Source organism: Balaenoptera physalus, assembly GCF_965194825.1.
Source record: "Balaenoptera physalus genome assembly, chromosome: 3".
Lineage (NCBI taxonomy): Eukaryota > Metazoa > Chordata > Mammalia > Artiodactyla > Balaenopteridae > Balaenoptera > Balaenoptera physalus.
In genome coordinates this window covers 50,304,392-50,327,712 of record NC_138890.1, presented here as the reverse complement: position 1 = coordinate 50,327,712, position 23,321 = coordinate 50,304,392, and the positions used below count along the sequence as shown (strand labels likewise).

The 23,321-nt window shown below is 36.1% G+C and overlaps 1 protein-coding gene and 1 long non-coding RNA gene across 16 annotated transcripts in view; one reads left to right on the top strand and one right to left on the bottom strand.

Annotated features, from left to right (window-relative positions):
• LOC309657498 overlaps positions 1-16,579 on the top strand; it is a 145,626-nt gene extending 129,047 nt beyond the window's left edge. The window contains exon 2 of the long non-coding RNA XR_014261828.1: positions 14,157-16,579. This is a non-coding gene — a long non-coding RNA (uncharacterized lncRNA). The remainder of the gene's footprint in view (positions 1-14,156) is intronic.
• The window catches only part of LOC309657492 (zinc finger protein 300-like), a 47,578-nt gene that overhangs the window by 5,838 nt on the left and 18,419 nt on the right, over positions 1-23,321 (bottom strand). For 12 of the 15 annotated variants that reach the window (XM_082455041.1, XM_082455034.1, XM_082455043.1 and 9 more), the window contains one exon: positions 15,520-21,322. In XM_082455041.1, the coding sequence (XP_082311167.1) occupies positions 19,782-21,322 (1,541 nt within the window). In that variant the 3' untranslated portion in view covers positions 15,520-19,781. Of the gene's footprint in view, positions 1-7,390; positions 12,544-12,761; positions 12,882-15,519; positions 21,323-23,321 lie in introns of those variants that run through there. The other 3 variants (XM_082455039.1, XM_082455038.1, XM_082455037.1) reach the window with 2 other exon arrangements.

The window sequence follows — 23,321 nt, the reverse complement described above, 5'->3', positions numbered from 1 at the left end:
TCCAAGTATTCAAAGCTGGCTCAAAATAGAAAATTAACCAACAGGATACAAAGAAAAAGTAAATGATTATATCAATTGACACAGAACAGGCATTTGACAAAAATCCAATACTCATGCATGATAAAAAAAATTCTCAGCAAAATAGTAACAGAGAGGAATTTCTCTAACTTAATGAAGAGCATATACCAAACAAACAAAAAACAAAAAAATACAACCCACAGAAAATATAATACTTAATGATGAAAGACTGAATGATTCCCCTCTTAGATCAGGAACAAGACAATGATGTTTGCTCTCACCATTCTACTTCAACATAGTACTGGAAATTCTACCCACTAAAATAACACAAGAAAGCAAAATTAGAAGCATACAGATCAGCAAGGAAAGAAATAAAACTGTCCCTATACACAAATGACATGAATGATTGTCTATGTAGGCAATCCAAAGGAATTTACCAATATTATGCCTAAAACTAAGTGAGTTCAGCAAAGTAAGAGGATACAAGATCAACACAAAAATCAATCACATTTCTCTATACTAATAATAAAAACATGCAAGCACAAATAAAAACATAATACCATTTTTAATCACTCCAAAGAAACTGAAACACTTAGACTTACACTTATCAAAACATGTAGGATCTTTAGGAAGAAAATTACAAAATATCATTAAAAGAAATCAAATAAATAGAGATATACCATGGCCACTGATATGAAGACTATAAACAGTAAAGATGTTAATTATGCCCAAATTGATCTATAGGCTTAAAGCAATTTTTCTTAAAAATGACAGCAAGTTTTTTTTTGTAGACTTAGACAAAATTATTTTAAACTTTATATGGTGTTCCTTAAAAAAACTAAAAATAGAGTTCCCATATGATCCAGGAATCCCACTCCTGGGCATATATCCAGAAAAGATGAAAACTCTAATTTGAAAAGATACATGCACCCCAATGTTCATAGCAGCACTATTTACAATAGCCAACACATGGAAGCAACCTAACTGTCCGTCAACAGATGAATGGATAAAGAAGATGTGGCACATATATACAATGGAATATTACTCAGCCATAAAAAAGAATGAAATAATGCCATTTGCAGCAACAAGGATGGACCTAGAGATTATCATACTAAGTGAAGTAAGTCAGAAAGAGAAAGACAAATATCATAGGATATCACTTATATGTGGAACCTAAAAAAAGATATAAATGAACTTATTTACAAAACAAACAGACTCACAGACATAGAAAACAAACTTATGGTCATCAAGGGGAAAGGTGGGGAGGAATATATTAGGAGTTGGGAATAACAGATAGACACTACTATATATAAAATAGATAAACAACAAAGACCTATTGTATGGCACAGGGAACTAGATTCAATATCTTGTAAGACCCTATAATGGAAAAGAATCTGAAAAAGAATATATATATATATATATATATATATATATATATATATATATATAAATGAATCATTTTGCTATACAACTGAAACCAACACAACACTGTATATCAACTATACTTCAATAAAAAGTTGCTTGTTTTGAAAAAAAAAAAACTTACATGGAAAGGAACAGGCCCTAAAATAGCTAAAACAATCTTGACAATGAAGAAAAAAGTGGAAGGAATTACTCCCACAACTTCTATTAAACATTGTACTGGAGGTTCTAGTCAGTGCAATAAGGCAAAAAAGAAATTAAAACCGTCTGGTTTGGAAAGGAAAGGGTAAAACCACATTCACTTGTAGATAACATGATCTTCTATGCAGAAAGTCCAATGCTTTCTACCAAAAAATGGTACTAGAACTAATTAGTAAGCTCAGGAAGGTTGAAGTATACCAGATCAATATACAATAATTAGTTGTACTTCCATATACAATCAATAAATAACCAGAAATTAAAATTTAAAACATCTACAGTAGAATTATGAAAGGTTTGGGGGCAAATCTGACAAAAGATGTGAAACACCTGTACACTGAAAACGATAAAACAATGCTAACAGAGATGACAGAAGACTTAAAGGAGCTATATCACATTCATGTGTCAGCTCATTATTTTTATAATGTCAAATTCTGAAAATTGATTTATAAGTTCAGTGCAATCTATTCAAACAGCAGTAAGCTTTAGAGAAGAAACTGACAAGAAAAGAAATAAAACTGCCACTGTATGAGAAGGACAGTTTTATATTCATATGGAAAGGAAAAGGACCAAGAATCGCCAAAACAACTTTGAAAAAAAAAAAATTAACTTTGAGGCTTAACACTACCTGATCTCAAGGCTTATTATACACACACTGCAATAATCAAGAGAGTGTGGTATTGGTGTAAAGATAGAAAAATGTATAAATGAAACAGAATAGATAGTTCAGAAATAGATCCAACTGATATAATAACAAAGGCAATTCTGTGGGGGAAAGAATCACCTTTTCAACAAATAGTGCTGGAATAATTGGATATCCATAATTTAAACTGAACCTTAATCCACTCTTCATACTACATACAAAAAAATTAACTCAAAATGGCTCATAGCCCTAAATATAAAATCTAAAACTATAAAACTCCTAGAATAAAATGTAGGAGAAATCCTTTGTGACCTAGGATGAGGCAAAGATTTCTTAGTTGACACCAAAAGCATGAATCATAAAATAATAAATGATAAATTGGACCTCTGGTATTCAAAAGACACAATTTAAGAGAATAAAAAGAGAACCCACTGACTAGGAGAAATTGTTTCCAAGTCATATATCTAATAAAGAACCATCAGCCAGAATATATGAAGACCTCTAACAACGAAATTATTTAAAACTGACCAAAAGATTTAAGCAGGCACTTCACTAAAGGTATACTGACGGCAAATAAGAACAGGAAAAAATGCCCAACATCATTAGTCATCAGGGAACTGCTATGGTATCACAGTGAGATACCATTAATCACTTACTAAAATGACTAAAATTTTAAAAACTAATATTACCAAATACTGGCAAGGATGTACAGAAATGAACTTTTACATGCAGCTAGTGGGAATGTAAAATGGTGCAATCCCTTTGGAAAACAGGCAATTCCTCAGGTTAAGTATTCACTGACTATATGATCCAGCCATTCCATTCCTAATGTTTATCCAAGAGAATAAGTATTAGGCAGGTGCACATACAACATACAATATCCAATACATGTGCATGCAAACATTTGTACAGGAATGCTCATAGCAGCTTTATTTGTAAAAGCCAAAAACTAAAATTAACTCAAATGTCCATCATAGGCATCCATATGATAGACTACTAATCAGCAACAGAAAGGAATGAACTCTTGGTACACATAGAAAATCGGATTAAATTCAAAATAAGTATGCTGAGTGAAAGAAATCAGTAAAAACAAGAGTGCATACGTTATGATTCTACTTACATCAAATTCTAGAAAATGCAAATGAATATATAGTGGCAGAAAACAGGTCAGTCTTTGCCTGGGGATGAGGCAGAGAGCCAGTTGGGGAAGAGGAATTAATTTCCAAGCGATAAGAAGAAACTTTGGGGGATGACGGACATTTTCATTATCTTGACTGTGGTGACAGTTTCACTGGTGTATACATAAGCCAATGTTATCAAATATGTGCGATTTATTGTTTGTCTATTAAACCTCAATAAACCTGCTTTTAAAAAACTCTACAGCATGCTTTAAAATGCCCTACTTTATCTTCCTCAATTTTTTTGACATCATAAACCACTTCCCCTCATTCATTCCACTTCAGACATTCTTGTTCTTCCTCAACTCACTTTCACTTTAGGGCTTTTGAGAATGTTCCTCTTACTAGTATACAGATTTATCACTACTCTCACCAATTACCATAGCAAATAAGAAATATTTAGATTATCTCCCCAAAATGAAAATACCTTTTTCTTCTGGTCTTCCCTTCTTTTCTCATCTTTCTTACTCCCAACTTACCCACACCTTAAAAGCTTTCTGATGTACAAAATTTTGGGTAATTCCACTCAGGTTATTAAATGAGTAAAACTGTTCATTCATGCTATCATTTAGTTGTTCAGCAAATATTCAGTGAACATCTACTATGTGTCACGCACTCTTCTATAGCTTCAGCTACATCATTTTAATATAGCTAAATATTCCTGCTCCATTCAGGCTTAAATGCTACCACAATGGATAGACAATAAACAATAAACAAGATAAGTTGCAATATGACAAAAGTACCATTTAAAAAGTGAAATAAAACAAGGAAAATTAGGAATGCTTAGGGGAGTGTTGTTGTATCACACATGGAGGTCTGCTAGTCTTAGAGAATTCTGATCTAACCAGTCATCTAAGAACTCAGACTCATAATACAGTGTAATTCTACAGTGATAAAATACTGTATAATGATAATTAAGAGTGTATGCTCCCTAGGTCTACCAGAAGAAAGAGAATAATAAAGATTAGAGCAGAGATAAACAAAATAGACAATAAAAACCAACAGAGAAAATTAATGAAACCAAGAGTTGGTTCTTCAAAAAGATCAACAAAATTGGCAAACCTTTAACTAGATTGACTGAGAAAAAAGAGAAGAGATTCAAATAACTAAAATCAGAAATGAAAGAGGGGACATTACAACTGATTTTACAGAGCTAAAAAAGATTGTAAGAGAGTACTATGAAGAACTGTACACCAACAAATTGAATAATCTAGATGAAACAGACAAATTCCTAGAAACTCAAAACTTACCAGTACTAAATTATGAAGAAACAGAAAATCGATAGATTTAAAACCAGTAAGAAGATTGAATAAGTAATCAAAAATCTTGCAATAAGTAACCCTGACTACAACTGTTGGGGGCATTTTCCTCCACAGTAGAGGTCAAGGACACATGAAGGTCATATTTCACCCCGTTAGAGATGAAGAGTCTGAAACGCAAAGAAAAGCAAGATCTAGACAAGCAAGACAGTCTAGAAGATCAACACAGCATAGACTGATCTTTAGGAAGCTGAAAAAACAATATGAAGAAGTCATTGTACCCAAATCAGAGAACAAGAAAAAGAAAAAGGGGGGAAAGGAAAGCAGGATAAAGAGAAGGAAGAAGAAAAGAAGCAGAAACATCTAGAGAAGATAAATATGAACAAAAGTACTTCAGAACATATGATAAGATTTATCAGCCTTGTCTCCCAAGGCAATAGAAATAAAAGAATAAACAAATGCGACCTAATCAAACTTATAAGCTTTTGCACAGCAAAGGAAACCATAAACAAAATGGAAAGAGACAACCTACAGATGGGGAGAAAATACTTGCAAATGATGTGACTGACAAGGACTTAATTCCAAAATATATAAACAGCTCATACAACTCAATAACAAAAAAACAACCCAGTCAAAAAATGGGCAGAAGACCTAAATAGACATTTGTCCAAAGAAGACATACAGATGGCCAACAGACACATGAAAAGATGCTCAACATTCTAATTATTAGAGAAATGCAAATCAAAATTACAATGAGGTACCACCTCACACCAATCAGAATGGCCATGATTAAAAAGTCTACAAGTAATAAATGCTGGAGAGGGTGTGGAGAAAAGGGAACCCTCTCACACCGTTGCTGGGAATGTAAATTGGTGCAGCCACTATGGAAAACAGCATGGAGGTTCCTCAAAAAACTAAAAATAGAGTTGCCATATGATACAGCAATCCCATTCCTGGGCATATACCTAGACAAAACTATAATTCGAAGAGATACATGCACCCCTATGTTCATAGCAGCATTATTTACAATAGCCAAGACAGGGAGACAACCTAAATGTCCATTGACAGATGAATGGATAAAGAAGATGTGGTATATATATACAATGGAATACTACTCAGCCATAAAAAAGAACGAAATAATGCCATTTGCAGCAACTAGAGATTATCGTACTAGGTAAAGTAAGTCAGAAAGAGAAAGACAGATACCATATGACATCACTTATATGTGGAATCTAAAATATGACACAAATGCACTTATCTATGAAACAGAAACAGACTTACAGACATAGAGAACAGACTTGTGGTTGCCAAGGGGGGGTGAAGGGGTGGGGAGGGATGGAGTGGGAGTTTTGGATTAGCAGATGCAAACTATTATATATAGAATGGATAAACAACAAGGTTCTACTGTATTGCACAGGGAACTATATTCAATATCCTGTAATAAACCAAAATGGAAAAGAAAAAAAAAGTTTATCAGCCTTACAGACCAGAACTGACTTCAAGTTCAACCACTCCATCCTGTTCACTTTCTTTCTTTCTTTTTTTTTTTTTGGAACTTGTTAGCTTGTTTATGTCTCTCTGGGCATCATTCCCCACATGTGGGGCCCAGCTCTCTGGAACCTTCACTGGCCATCCTTTCCTCGTTTCTCCCCTGGGCACCAGAACCGCATAGGTAGATACATCCACGCGTCTCCCACATCTGTAGACGCCTCCTGCCTCTTGTGCTATTTGGCCAAACTCTGAGGCTCCCCTGGCACCTTCATCTCCAGGTCTATCCTGGTGGGGCCTTCCTCCCTGGGGTAGTAGTGCAGGGGATTGGGTCACAGTTCCTCGCCGATGATCTCAGCAATCCTGTTAGACCCTGGGCAGTTGTGGTCAACCAGTTGAGGAAGTTAAGGCTGGTGGTGTCCTGCCTGCAGCTGGGGGCTCCTCATTCATAATCCCAGAACCACTGGACGGGAGTGGAACGAGACGCCCTATATCCAGCAATGCTAAGGTGATACTCCTTAACGATCATGTCATTCCAGAAGCAGGGGTTGTTCTGAAAGAAAAACATCAACCTGCAGTGGTGCCTGGGGTGGCCCAGTTCCTGCACCTCCAAATTGATCATGTAGCTAAGCGTGTCTTCATCTTGGTCACTGATCATGGCCGACATCTGGGAGTGGTTCATAGTGGCTCTGGCCCAGAAGCCAGGAATGCCCTGGATGATGGCCCTTCTGCGATCCAACTGAGGATCCCGCCTCTGACTGATCTTGCGCTTGCCCTGCTGGCTTGGGCATTCAGAGTGCTCAGCTCTAACTGCAGGGCCCCCAGCGCCTCTAGCGGGGGCCAGGCGGTCGTGGGTCCTGGCTCTGGCTCTTCCTGCTCCTGCTCCTGGGGCTTCTCCTCCCTCTCCTCCGCCTGCATCTCCTCCTGCTCCTCCTCTGCCACCACCTCCAACACTTGCATGATGTCCTCCACGAGCAGCCCTAACTCCTCCCGGATCCCCGCCACCTCTCCCTCCTCCAGGGCCACGCCTTGCTGCACGACCTCCACCTTGAAGATGGTGGCCTCCTTGCCCAACCCACCAGTTAGTGCCCGTGCCATACCCACCTCCCCCACTGCACCTGGGGACCCACGGGCCCCTTCTTCCTGAGCACCCCCTCCCACAACTAGGATGACCCAGGGTCCCTGGGCAGCACTGCCTTCCCCAGACCCCGCCTCACTCACCATGTGGCCCTGGCCCTGAGCTGGGGCAGCTGCGAAGGAGCAGGAGGTGGAAGCACAGCACGTGGCCCACAGAGCGGGCAGGCCCAGCGACCAGAGTCACCCTGCGCCACGGACCTCGGGGTGGGGGGCGAGGGCATCCTGTTCACTTTCTACCATGAACAGTTCACTCTATGATTCAAGTCATCTAAACAGGCCAAACAATCTTGTAGGTATAACTTCTGTGTATTCCAGAAGATTAACAAAAGAAAATGAAGAAGAGGGAGAAAAGAGAGAAGAAAAAGGAGAAAATAAAGCACACCCTAAATCAATCAGAGAACAACAGTGGCCAAGAGAGAAAAGAAGATCTACAGGAGTTTCATTTTGGACACAAGATAGAGATGAAAATGAAAAAGAACAACAATCAGATACAGATGGGAGATCCAATAAGAAAGAAACTTAGATGGATTCCATTTCTAGATGTGAAACAAGTTCCATGTCATCTAGTGATTGGTATTAATTCCTTGCTGGGTTACTCTGCATCATACAGTTACTTTAAAAAAAGAAAGACTTACAGTAGCAGGCTAGAAAAGGATGACTCACCTGACTTTAAAAAGCTTTATGAACAAATTCGAACTGAAAATGAAAAGCTGAAAGCATAGCTACATGATACATATATGGAACTGACAGATCTTAAATTGCAATTGGAAAAGGCCACCCAGAGACAAAAAAGAGTTGCAGATAGGTCACTACTAGAAGTTGGGAAAAAAGGGGACAAAGAGCTCTAAAAAGAATATCTGAAGTGAAAGAAGAGCTCAAAATTTTACCAGATCTAAAAGCAGACAACCAGAGGCTAAAGGATGAAAATGGGGACTTGATCAGAGTCATAAGCAAACTTTCCAAATTAAATAAAAAGCAGCAAGTAATGGAATTGCACATATTTGTAATCCCATGGACCATAACTGAAAGTCAGTGGAAACTTGGAAGGATCCTTGGAGGCTATCATTTTTGGATATGCTGCCAATTGCCTACTTATCTAGGATTTCTGTTTCATTTTGTTTTTCTTTTTTTTCCCTTGTATCGAGGTCATTGTTTCATGTTAATGCAGCTGCTGAGAAGTGGGGTTTTTCATTTATTTATTTTAAATAACTGAGAAAACTTGTGTACAACTCCAGCATATAAAGAAAGTGTTCAAGGCCAGATATGCCTCAGATATTTAACCAGCAAGCCTTAGTTGTACGTAAATACTTTTGTGTCAACAAAAACTTTCAGCTCTCAAAGACAGTTATTCAGATTTTTTGATCTGCCAGTTTTCAGTTTTTCAATATTTAGGTTTTTTTGCTTTACATCTAAGTTTGGGTTTGTATTTTTTCTTTATAACTCTTCATGTGGCAGACATTTCTATGTTTTCACACCTTTATCATTTACAGAAAAGAACATGTGCTCTTCTGAGATTGTTGTTAGGTTCAGGCTAATGCTGTGTTGTCCCCAAGCTGGAACTGAGTTGCTTGGAGGAACATTTTTTCTCATTGTTTGTGCAATATGCATTTATTTCTTATATGAATGCTTTAAAGTCAATTGAGATTAGATTCTTCTAAGTCCTACTTTCTGCCTTCATTGGTAACATGTTGTTTCTGTTGTTTATTATTGTAGAATAAGAGATTAGATCCTGTAATCTTCACATTCATTTTGCAGGTACTGAGTGATACTGTATATATAAGTGTGTGTTGCTTGATTTTTAGAAAACCCCGTGGCACATTTGACTATTTTCTTATTTCAAAAATCTGTTAACACAAGTAGGCTATTCCATAATAGTGTTAAAAACGAAATTTGCTAACAATGTGATATAAAGACTTTAAAAGGTACCCTATCTTTACAAAACTTTTCTACTGTAAAGTGCTTTTATTTTCAGTTTGCATTTGATAGTTTTCAACCACAATTTAAGCTGCATAAGATAAATGCTTCACATTTCATATAACTATATTTACCTGAGTGTTATCTAAAATTGTTGTGCTAGCCAACGTAATGCTATGAAGTCATTTCCAGATTTAACCCATGAGTTAATGCTAAATGCATTGTTACTGCCATGGGAAGAGGCACTGACTTTGATACTATCAGCATGTCCAGACTATACATGTACCAGTGACCTTTAAAAAAAAAAACCAAGTACATAATGAATATGGCTTTTATTTGGACAAATAGCTTTATATTTTAATTAAACCATGCAAAAAATATTACATCTTTCTAGCATATAACGGTCTCCTTATCCACTGAACATTTCAGAGTTTTGAATAAATTGTACATTGGAAAGCTTATGGTCACTAATTGCATTACTGATTGTAGTGTATATTATACAAAATGCGAATTTGTCCCCCCTCATTTTAGAAGGTCACTGTGTTCTACTGCCTATTTTAGATTATTTTGGGGTTGGGAAAGAGTGTTTTCCCAGAAGGATTTTAAGTCTTCTCTCTCGATGGGTTTTATGAAGACATGAGGTTATGTTCTTACCACCAAGCTCAGGATTCTAGATTTTTAAAGGTACAAGGATAGTTATGGGAATTTTATTTTGATTTGAACTGTATGAATAGAACATCTGAATATAGAGAATTTCCATGATCTTATGTGGGCATAAAATATACAGATAATTGAACAGTTTGAGTGACTGCACAACATTTAGGCATGAAAACAGGAATAAAATTAAGAAAACAATTTCATTTATAATAGCAAGAAAAAGAATAAAATACACGGGAATAAAGATAATCAAGGACACAAAAGACTTGTACACTGAAAACTACAAAACATTGCTGAAAGAACTTATAGAAACACACAAACGGAAAGAAATCTCATATTCATGGACTGGAAGATTTAATACTGTTAAGATGTAAATATCACCCAAAGTGGTCTACAGATTCAATGCAATTTCCATCAAAACTCCAATAATGTTTTTTGCAGAAATAGAAAAATCCATCCTAAAATTTATATGTAACCTCAGGAAACCCTGTATAACCAAAACAATCTTCAAAAGAAAAACAATGTTGTAAGTCTAACACATCCTGATTTCAAAATTTATTACACAGCTACTGTAATCAAAAGAGTGTGGTATTGGCATAAGAATAGACATATAAACCAACGTAATAGAATAGAGAGGACAGAAATAAACCCTTGCATATATGGTCAAATGATCTCAACAAAGATGCCAAGACCATTAAAAGGGGAAAGAACAGTCTTTTTCGATAAATAGCATTGGGAAAACTGGATGGCCACATGCAAAAGGATGAATTCATACCCTTATCTAACACCATATACAAAATTACCTCAAAATGGATCAAGGTCCTAAACAAGAGCCACCTGTCAAAGCTGCCTTTCAGAAATGAAGGGGAGATAAAGACTTTCCCAGACAGCAAAACTGAGGAGGTTCATCACCACTATACTAGCTTTACAAGAAATGCCAAAAGGAATTCTTTAAGCTGAAATGAAAGGATACTAGCTAGTAACATGAAAATATAAAACACAGTTGTAAAGGTAAGTACATAGTCAAATTCAGAATATTCTAATACTATCATACAATGGTATATTAAACACTTAACTCCAGTAGAAAGGTTAAAAAAGATAAAAGTATTAAAAATAACTATAGCCAAAATAATTTGTTAACGGATATACAAATAAAAAGACATAAATTGTTACATTAAAAACATAAAATGAGGGGAGCAAAGGGTAGTTTTGTATGCAATCAGGTTAAGTTATCATCAGCTTACAATAGAATAAGATATTTTATGTGAGCCTCATGATAATCAAAGCAAAAACCTAGAGTAGATACACAAAAGATAGAGAGGGCAATCAAAGAACATCTCTAAGGAAAATCATCAATTAACAAAGGAAGACAGCAAGAGAGGAAGAAAAGAAAAATAGAAATACAAAACAGTCAGGAAACAATAAGGTGGCATCAATAAGTCTTTGCCGATCAACAATTACTTTAAATTGATTAAATTATCCAATCAAAAGGCATAGAGTGGCTGAATAGATTTAAAAAACAACAACAAAACAAGACCTAACAATATGCTGCCTACAAGAGACTCACTTCAGCTTTAGGAACATGTATAGGTTCAAAGTTACAGAATGGGAAAAGATATTCCAAGCAAATGGAAACCAAAAGAGATCAAGCATAGCTATACTTATATTAGACAAAATATACTATAAGTTAAAAACTGAAACAGAGACAAAAAAGGTCATTATATAATGATAAAAGGGTCAATTAATCAAGATAATACAATATTATAAATATATATACACCCAACATCAGACTACCTAAATATTAGGCAAATACTAACAGGTCTGAAGGGAGAAATAACACTACAGTAATAGTAGAGGACTTCAATACCTCACTTTCAACAATGGATAGATCATCCAGACAGAAAATCAACAAAGGAACTTGAACTATATTTTAAATCAAATGGACACATACACAACATTTCATTCAACAGCAAAGGAATATACATTCTTCCCAATGGCACACAGGACATCCTCCAGGATAAATCATAAGATAGATCACAAAACAAGTCATAGCATATTTATGAAGACTGAAACCATATCAAGTATCTTTTCTGACCACAGTGGTATGAAACAAGAAATCAATAACAGAAGCAAAACTGAAAAGCTCACAAATATGTGCCCACTCTTGACACTTCTATTGAACATAGTACTAGAAGCACTAGCCAGAGTAATTAGTCAAAAAAAAAAAAAAAAAAGCCATCCAAATCGGAAAGTAAAAAGTAAAAGTGTCTATGTTTGCAGATGACATGACCTTATATACAGGCATACCTCAGAGATATTGAGGGTAAAGTTCCAGGCCACTGCAATAAAGTGAATAGCGCAATAAAGTGAGTCACACAAATGTTTTGGTTTCCTAGTACATATAAAAGCTATGTTAAAAATACACTGTAGTCTATTAAGTATGTAATAGCATTATATCTAAAAGCATGTAATACTTTAATTTAAAAATAACTTATTGCTAAATAATGCTAACCACCATTTGAGCTTTCAGCGAGTCTTACTTTTTGTTGATGGAGAGTCTTGCCTCAATGTTGATGGCTGCTGACTGATCAGTGGCGGCTGCTGGAGGTCGGGGTGACAGTGGCAATTTCTTAAAATAAGACAACAGTGAAGTTTGCCACATTAATTGACTCTTCCTTCACGTACTTTCTCTGTAGCATGCAATGCTGTTTGATAGCATTTTACCCACAGAACTTCTTTCAAAATTGCAGTTAATCCTCTCAAACCCTGCCGCTGCTTTATCAACTAAGTTTAAGTAACATTCTAAATCCTTTGTTGTCATTTCAACAATCTTCACAACATCCTCACCAGGAGTAGATTCCATCTCAAGAAACCACTTTTTTTGCTCATTCATAAGAAGCAACTCCTCATACGTTACAGTTTTATCATGAGATTGTAGCACCTCAGTCACATCTTCAGGCTCCACTTCTAACTGCAAGAATTACCAAAATGTGACACAGAGACAAAAAGTGAGCAAATGCTGTTGAAAAAATGGCACCAATAGATTTGCTCAACACAGGCTTGCCACAAATCTTCAGTCTGTAGAAAACACAACATCTGCAAAACATAATAAAGTGAAGCATGATAGAGCAAAGTATGCTTGTACAGAAAACTCTAGAGACTTTACCAAAAAACTTGTTAAAATAATAAACAAATTCAGGAAAGCTGAAGCATACAAAATCAATATGCAGAAATTAGTTATTCATCTATATACAAACAATGAACTATTGGAAAGAGAAATTAAGAAAACAATCCCAGGGAATTCCCTGGCAGTCCAGTGGTTAGAACTTAGTGCTTTCACTGCCGAGGGCCTGGGTTCGATCCCTGGTCAGGGAACTAAGATCCTGCAAACCACACAGCATGGCCAAAAAAAAAAAAAAATCCCATTTACAAAGGCATCAAAAACAATAAAATACTTAGGTATAAACTCAAACTGTAAACTGAAAACTATAAGATACCAATTTAAAAAACTGAAGAGGACACAAATAAATGAAAAGATAATCTGTGTTCATAATTTGGAAGATTTAATATTGTTAAAATGTCTATAGTAGCAAAACAACCTGTAGTTTCAATGCACCCACTATTAAAATTCCACTGGCATTTTTCACAGACATAGAAAAAACAATCTTAGAATTCATCGGGAACCACAAAGACCCTAAATAGCCAATGCAATACTGAAAAAGAAGAACAAAGCTGGAGGCAACATATTTCCTGATGTCAAACTATATTACAAATCTATAGTAATCAACAGAATGGTACTGCTATAAAAACAGACACATAAACCAGTGGAACAGAACAGAGAGCCCAGATATAAACCCATACATATACAGTCAGCTAATCTTCATCAAGAACACACAATGGAGAAAGGATAATCTCTTCATTAAATGGTGCTGGGAAAACTGGGTATCCACATTCAAAAGAATGAAACTAGACCCCTACCTTACACCACTCACAAAAGTTATCTCAAAATGGATTAAAGACTAAATTTACCTGAAACCATATAACTCCTAGAAGAAAACAGGGGAAAAGCTCCTTGACATTGGTCTTGGCAATGATTTTTTTTGGATATGACACCAAAAGCAGAGGAAATAAAAGCAAAATAAACAAGTGGAACTACATCAAACTAAAAAGCTTCTGACTACAAGTAACTCAATTTCGTTTCTTTTTATGGCTGAGTAATATTCCATTGTATATGTCATACAGAGTGAAGTAAGTCAGAAAGAGAAAAACTAATACCGTATGCTAACGCATATATATGGAATCTAAAAAAAAAGGTAGTAATGAACCTAATGGCAGGGCAGGAATAAAGACGCAGACATAGAGAATGGACTTGAGGACACAAGTGGTGGGGGAGGGGAAGCTGGGGTTAAGTGAGAGTTAGCACTGACATATATACACTACCAAATGTAAAATAGATAGCTAGTGGGAAGCAGCAGCATAGCACAGGAAGATCAGCTTGGTGCTCTGCGATGACCTAGAGGGGTAGGATAGGGAGGGTGGGAGGGAGGCTCAAGAGGGAGGGGATATGGGGATATATGTATGCATATGGGTGATTCACTTTGTTGTATAACAGAAACTAAGACAGCATTGTGAAACAGTTATACTCCAATAAAGATGTATAAAAAATTTAAAAAATAAATATAATTAGAAATCTAAATTAATTAATTAATTAAAAGGTTTCTGAAAAGAAAAGGAAATAATCAACAAAATGAAAAGACAACCTATGGAAGAGGGGGAAATACTTGCAAATCATTGACCTGGTAAGAGGTTACTATCCAAAATATATAAGGAACTCATACAACTCAATAGCAAAGAAACAATCTGATTATAAAATGGGCAGAGAAATTGAATAGGCATTTTTCCAAAGAAGACATCCAAATGGTCAACAGGTATATGAAAAGGTGCTCAACATCACTAATCATCAGAAAAAAGCAAATCAAAACCATTCTAACCTCATACCTGTTAGAATGGCTATCATCAAAAAGACAGATAACATGTTGGCAACGATGCAGAGAAAGGGGAACCCTATACACTACTGGTATGAATGTAAATCAGCACAGCTATTATGGAAAACATGGAGGTTCCTAAAAAAGTCCTGCTTCTGGGCATATATATCAAAAGGAAGTGAAATCACTACTTGCAGAGATATCTACACCCCCATGTTCACTGCAGCATTAATCACAATAGTCATTTTTATAACTACATAACAGGACTTCCCTGGTGGCACAGTGGTGAATCTGCCTGCCAATGCAGGGGACATGAGTTCAAGCCCTCGTCCAGGAAGATCCCACATGCCACGGAGCAACTAAGCCCATGCACCACAACTACTGAGCCTGCGCTCTAGAGCCCACAAGCCACAAGTACTGAGCCCGTGCGCCTAGAGCCTGTGCTCCACAACGAGAAGCCACCGCAACAAGAAAAGCCACCGCAACAAGAGAAGCCCCTGCACCGCAACAAAGAGTAGCCCCTGCTCACCACAACTAGAGAAAGCCCGTGCACAGCCACCAAGACCCAACGCAGCCAAAAATAAATAAATAAATTTATTTTTAAAAACTACATATGACTATATATATATATATATAAAATTCAGCTATAAAAAATGAAGGAATTCCTGTACAGCACGGTGGCTATAGTTAACAATACTGCATCATATGTTTGCAAGTTGCTAACAGAGTAAATCTTGAAAGTTCTCAGCACAGGAAAAAAACCTGTAGCTGTATGAAGTGATAGATGTTAGCTAAATTTATAGTGGCAATCATTTCACAATATATGCATATCATTATGCTGTATACCTTAAACTTATACAATGTTTGTTATATGTCAGTTATATCTCAATAAAACTGGGGAAAAAAAGGAAATCCTGCCATTTGTGACAACACGGATGGACCCTGAGGGCATTATGGTAAGTAAAGTCAGATAGAGAAATATAAATACTCAATGACCCCACATATATAAAATATGGAAATGCTAAAATCATAGAAATTGAGAGTAGTTTGGTGACTGCCAGGGGCTGAGGGCCAGGAAAAATGAGATGTTGGTCAAATGGTACACACTTCCAGTTACATAATAAATAAGTTCTGGGGATCTAATGTATAGTATGGTGACTACAGCTAACAATACTGTATCATATACTTGAAAGTTGCTGAGAATAAATCTTAAATGATTTCACCACAAAAATAAAATGATAACTATGTGAGGTGATGAAGGTGTTGACTAACCATATTGTGGTAAATGTCACATTATAAATATACACTGCATGTATCAAATTATCACTTTGTACACCTTAAACTTACACAATGCTATGTCAACTATATCTCAGTAACTCTAGGGAGAAAAACAAATTTAGGATTATAAGGTTTTTACTTAACATCTTTGATATGGTAATTTTTTATCACACACCTGAAATCTTTGGTTCCTAAAGACATTCATAACTACAGTAGTTCTCCCTTGACCACAGGGGATATGTTTCAAGACCCGCAGTGGATGCCTGAAATTGAGCTGTTTTTTCCTATACATACATCCTATGATAAAGTTTCATTTACAAATTAGGCACAATAAGACAGTAACTAATAATTAAACAATTATAACAATATACTGTAATAAAAGTTATGTGAATGTGGCCTCTCTCTCAAAATATCTTCTTGTACAAATTTAATGCCTTTTCCATCTTAACTTAAGCACTTATCATGCACTGGGGCCATAACTTTTGAAGTCTGAGGTGTGACAGCAAAACCAGCATGAATTATTTTTCCATCTTCACAATTTCACAGATTTGTTCTTACCATAGGTCTTAGCAATCTCGGCATACAATTTTTTTCTTTCCTTACTAAGTCAAAAACTTTTACCTTTTCACTTTAAGAAAACATTTCACAGCCTCTCTTTGGCATATCTGAATTGCCAGCATCATTACTATTGTGCTTCAGGGCCATTACTAAGTAAAATAAGGGAGACTTGAACACAAGCACTGTGATACCATGACAGTTGATCTAATAAACGAAATTACTACTAAGTGACTTCACAGGCAGGATACACTGGACAAAGGGATGATTTATGTCCCAGGGAGTGGGACAGTAAGAGACTTCTTCACACTACTCAGTATGATGTGCAATTTAAAACTTACGAATTATTTACAGAATTTTCCATTTAATATTTTTAGATGGAGGTTGACAGCAGGTAACTGAAAACACAGAAAGCGAAACCGCAGATAAGGGGGGACTACTGTATTTATTTGATCCATTCCTTCATTTCTTTTTCTTCACTCTGTATGTGTATGTATCCAATATTATTATCAATACCAGTATTATGAGTAACGGAACGGTTACTGAAAAAAACCTTCTTTGCCGTTCCTTTATCCTTATGATATATCCCACCAGGGAAAAACAAACAGTTTAAAGTTCCTTGAAATTATTTCTCGGTATGGTAACCACCAATGCTATATATGTTTAGTTTCATTTTGCTAAATTTTTAGGTGTCACTTCATTTTGACTTTGTTTTGTTATTATTTATACTACTTACATGGTTCCAAAGTCAATTATACAAAACAAAGTTACATTCATGAGAGGTCTAAGGGATATCACTATCCTCTCCACCATGTTCCATCACCTTAGAGCAAAACATTTTAATTAATATTTGGGTCTTTCCTTTCAGCATTTGTACTTATATATAAGAAAATATGTGCACTTCTTCCCACCACTACCTGTCTTTCTTAGAAGACAGTGTACTGTACTTCTTCTGTGCCTTATTTAAGAACATGAATGGAGAGTATAAAAAGACGTATCTCATATGTGCACTTTTCCCACCACTACCTGTATTTCTTAGAAGACAGTGTACTGTAATTCTTCTGTGCCTTGTTTTATTTAAGAACATGACTGGAGAGTATAAAAAGACGTATCTTATTCCTCTTTAGAGTTGCACAGTCCCCAGTGTGCAGATATACTATATTTAAACATTTTCTATCAATAATCATTTAGGCTGTTTACTGTCTTTTTTCTGTTGTGAACAGTGCTATGATGAATAAACGTTAAGTATGTACCTCTTTTTTTTTTAATTTTTTTTTTTGATGTGGACCATTTTTAAAGTCTTTATTGAATTTGTTACAATATTGCTTCTGTTTTATGTTTTGGTTTTTTTGGCCCCAAGATATGTGAGATCTTAGCTCCCCAACCACGGATCGAAGCTGCACCCCTGCATTGGAAGGCGAAGTCTTAACCACTAGGCTGCCAGGGAAGTCCCAAGCATGCATCTCTTAATATTTCCCCAACATATCTTTAGAAGATTCCTAAAAATGTTTAGAAATTGCATATGTAATTTTGCTAGATACATCCAAGTTTATTCAAACTAATAACTTCTTTTAACACAGAAGAAATTTTAATATTAATATAAGCCATTTTATCAATCTTTTCTTCATGCACAGTGTTAAACATTTTTCCCTATCCTAAGGCTATGAAGAGTCTCCTATATAATTACCTGGAAACTTTGCCATTTTGCATTTCATATTTATATTTAAATGAGTTGACCCAGAACAATTTATTAAAAAGATAATTTTTCCCCTTCTGATCACAATACCACTTTTGTCATAAAGTTACTCATATATAATTTTTTTATTCTCAGGCTCTCATTTCATTCATCTATTTTTGTCACTCTTGTGTCAATACTATATTGCCTATATTACTACAGCTTTGTGGGAAACCTTAGTCTGATCAATTCTAACATTTGTTCTTACTGAGTGACTTGCCTATTCTTGTCCCTTAGTATTTCCATATATATATTAGAATCAACTAGATACAGATATAGGTATATCACAATTTGTATGTGTTTGCAAAATAAATGAAGAGTAATTGAGGTCTCTTTAACATAGCATGAGTTAGATCACCAGACACAAAGGCAGTGAAATGGACAGAGGAGAGGACAGGAAAGCTGAGATCAGAAGCAGTGTGTTTAAATGCAAATCAAATTTAAATGTGTACACATTGGAATTAGTAGCCTATTTCAAGAGAAGAGAGAGGGATAAACAGGATAAATATTAGCTAAGAATGTGCTGTCTGCCAGGATTTCACATACAGATGAGCAAACAGACACTGAGGGTTAAAAAGGTCTTCATAGATGTCACACAATCTATTAATAAGGGAACCAGGGTTAAAACTCATGGCCATCTGACTTTAGAAACAATGTCTTTCCACCACACCAAGCTCCTAGAGGGGTGGGGTAAAAGGGAGAAATGAGCAAGCAGTGTCAATTCCAAGGTCCTGGGTCCATCCACAGACACAAATCAACTTATATTATCAAAATTAAAAAACACAAAATGACCACATTTATTGAACCTTTTTAACCCATCTTTCCATCATTCTATAAGAAGAATTTTACATATACCTTTAGGTTCTGATGGTCAAGTCCCCTCCCCTTAGTGCAGTTTCTAGGTCTTGGCATTTTTTGACTCACACTTTCTTCATGTCCTCTTTGGGGAATTACTGCATGGCCGTAATTACGAGAGGCTAACATTAACAGTATTACCACATGCCTAACTCTTATTATGTAGTATAATCAGGAACATGTAACTTCAAAATAGACTATATGTAATTTGTTCTGTTATGCTAATCATTCAGTTCCAAATCTAAAAAATTTAACATGCCAAAGTGAAAATTTATATAAACAAAACTTTTTTATTGTCTTTCATTATCTTTGATAAAAAAATTAAATACATTAGAAATATGATTTCACTTGTAAAATAGTACCAACAAAGATGCCTAGAAACACATTAAATCTGTGAGTTTTGTGGTACTTATTAAGGATTGAACAGATACTGAAGGCTTTTCTATGCTTAGTCCATTCTTATGATTTCACCACTATATGAATTCTCTGATGTACAGTGAGTTGTGATTTCTGGATGAAGGCTTTTCCACATACATCACATTGATAAGGTTTCTCCCCAGTATGAATTCTCCGATGTACAACAAGGTCTGACTTCTGGGAAAAGGCTTTTCCACATTCAACACATATATAAGGTTTCTCTCCTGTATGAATCCGCTGATGTCCTGGGAGGTGAGACTTTTGAGAGAAGGCTTTCCCACATTCAGTACAAACATAAGGTTTTTCTCCTGTGTGAATCCTCTGATGTCCAATGAGATGTGACTGCTGACAGAAGGCTTTTCCACATTCATTGCATTTATAGGGTTTTTCTCCAGTATGCGTTCTCTGATGTATAATGAGCTGTGACTTCCGGGAGAAGGTCTTCCCACATGCAGTACATTCATAAGGTTTCTCCCCAGTATGAATTATCTGATGTATAATGAGTTCTGACTTTCTGCTGAAGGCTTCCTCACATTGAGCACATTTGTAGGGTTTCTCCCCAGTGTGAATCCTTCTATGTATGATGAGGTGGGACTTCTCACAGAAGGCTTTCCCACATTCAGTACACTCATAGGGCTTCTCTCCAGTATGAGCTCTATGATGTATAATCAGCTGTGACTTCTGGGAGAAAGCCTTCCTACACTGATTACATTCATATGGCTTTTCACCAGTATGTATTCTCTGATGTATAATGAGGGGTGATTTCTGGGAGAAGGCTTTCCCACAGTCACTACATTCATATGGTTTTTCACCAGAATGAACTCTCTGATGGATAATGAGGGATGATTTTTGAGAGAAGGCTTTTCCACATTCAGAACATTCGTAAGGTTTCTCCCCAGTATGTGTCCTCTGATGTACAATGAGATGTGATTTCTCACTGAAGGCTTTCCCACAAGCACTACAACCATAAGGTTTCTCTCCGGTATGAATTCTTTGATGTATAATGAGCTGTGACTTCTTGAGAAAAGATTTTCCACATTCAATACATACACAGATCTTCTCCCCAGTTTCAACATTCACATATTGAATAAGAGATTGTTTATCACTGATGATTTTTCCACACTGACTATCTTCACAGTGTTTCACTCTATTATGAATTTTTTCATGCTTAGAATAGGAAGAACTAGGTGTTCTCCCACATCCAAAATTCTCATCTGTGTTTTTTCTTGCATAACCCCTATTACAACTGAATAGGTTTACAGTAGGTTCCAAGCTCTTTTCAAATGAATCACACTTATACAGTCTTTGTCTTGAAGTATCTAGGTCTGGGCAGTTATGAAATATTTTTCCAAATGCATTATATGTATAGTTTGACTCTTCAATAACTGTTTTGTTGTTGATGACTGTGACTTGCCTGAGAAGTCTGTCTTGATTTTCCTGATCTCTCTCCAGCTGGTTGCCTTGCCAGACCTTTAAAATGGAGTACAATGAATGATCCCTTGTGACACTTTCCAGTATGTCCTTATGAAAGTAAACATCTCCAAGTGTATCCAATTGATGTGTGTCAAGTCTAGTCTCCCTGTCTGAAAGAATAAAATTGCAGAGATAAAATCAAACAGATATAAAGATTGAGTAGAGGACAGAAGACGTGAAACAAATGGATGATCCAGGATGGTCCATGAAGACAGAGAATTGGGAGGGCAACAGGCCATTTAAAACACAACAAAACATGTAAATTTATTGGGTGAGTAACTAAAGATGGACTTCACTTCTGATAATGGTGGCATGAGGTAGTCATGGACTTCCCCTCCTCAGAAAACAAGTATAAAACTGAATAAAATAATTTTTAAAACAACCAATTTAGGGCACTGGAAAACTACCAAAGGCAGGCCACAAGGTGAAAAGTGTTTACTTGTCAAAAACTTCTACTTCATTAGGTAAGAATGGGGAGTTTGTGGCATTCTTTCCTAAGGTTTTCCTGTCTTGCACCCCTAGTTTATGGGGCATTGAGAGATAACACAAATCCACAGGATACAGTTTTATGCTGATAGTAGAGCAGCTAGGAATTTAACAAGGAGAATTTGTAAGCAAAAGAATCATAGAAAGGTTGAGACAATGAACTCACCATACATTCCCACCTGACTGCTAAAATATTTGTGAAAAGAGACCCTAGTGAGCCCAGCAGTGATTGAAAGGCTGGGGAAACTTGCAAATTTCCTATGCTTTTAAAGTGTTCTGAGACATGCACAATCCAGGTGGCAAAGAGTAGAAGTCATACTGGCTTTAGGTGTCTAATAAACCTCTGTCCAAATCATTAGTTCACATCTATAGCCAGGCTTAATCAAACAAACAAAACTAAGCAGCGATATTAGTGATGACACTCCACAGGATAGAAAGATGTCACAGTTTAAGCCCAAGCAAGTGCCTCTAAAACAAAAACTCTCAGAAGGAACAAAAGGATCCAAAGACGCTATAATGTATTGTCTACAATGTAGAGCTTTCAACCAAAAATTACTAGACATATAAGGAAAAAAATATGACCTATACTAAGGAACAAAATCAGTCAATAGAAACTGACTCCAAACGGGTGCAAATGTTGGATTTAACAAAGACTTTAAAGAAGCTATTACAAACATACTCAAAAAACTAAGGGAAAATATTCTAAGGAACAAGCGAATAAACTGACAATTTCAAAAGAGGAGAGAAGAATATAAAAGAACCAGTTTGACTATAAAGAGGCAGGAAGAAGAAGTTTTGAGAGTAATGGAACTTTTCTGTATCATGATTGTGGTGGCAGTTAACTTACTCTATGCCTTTTTCAAAATTTAAAGAAAGAGTAACATTTATTTTATGTAAATTAAAAAATAAAAGAGGGCTTCCCTGGTGGCGCTGTGGTTGAGAGTCTGCCTGCCAATGCAGGGGACACGGGTTCGGGCCCTGGTCTGGGAGGATCCCACGTGCCGTGGAGTGGCTGGGCCCGTGAGCCACAATTGCTGAGCCTGCGCATCTGGAGCCTGTGCTCCCCAACGGGAGAGGCCGCGATAGTGAGAGGCCTGTGCACCGCGATGAAGAGTGGCCCCCGCTTGCCGCAACTGGAGAAGGCCCTCGCACAGAAACGAAGACCAAACACAGCCATAAATAAATAAATAAATAAATAAATAAAAATTAAAAAATAAATAAATAAAAAAAAATAAAAGAACCAAATGAAAATTCTAAAGTTGAAATGAAAATTTCACCAGATGGGCTCATTAGTGGATTTGAGACAGCAGAAGGTAAAATCAGAATCAGTAAACTTGAAGATATATCACTAAAAATTATTCAGCCCAAACAACAAAAAGAAAAATTATTTAAAAAATAGAATCTCAAGATCTGAGGAGCAGTTAGGCATTCCAGTATACATGTAATTGGAGTTTAGAAAGGAGGGGGAAAGAGCCAAAGAAATCTGGAGAAATGTCTTTAAAATTACCAAATTCGGTGGAAAACATTAATTTACACATACAAGAAGCTCAACAGACCACAGGAAGGATACCAAGACAACCAGCCAAATCAGAATTAAACTGCTGAAAAATAAAGGCAAAAAGA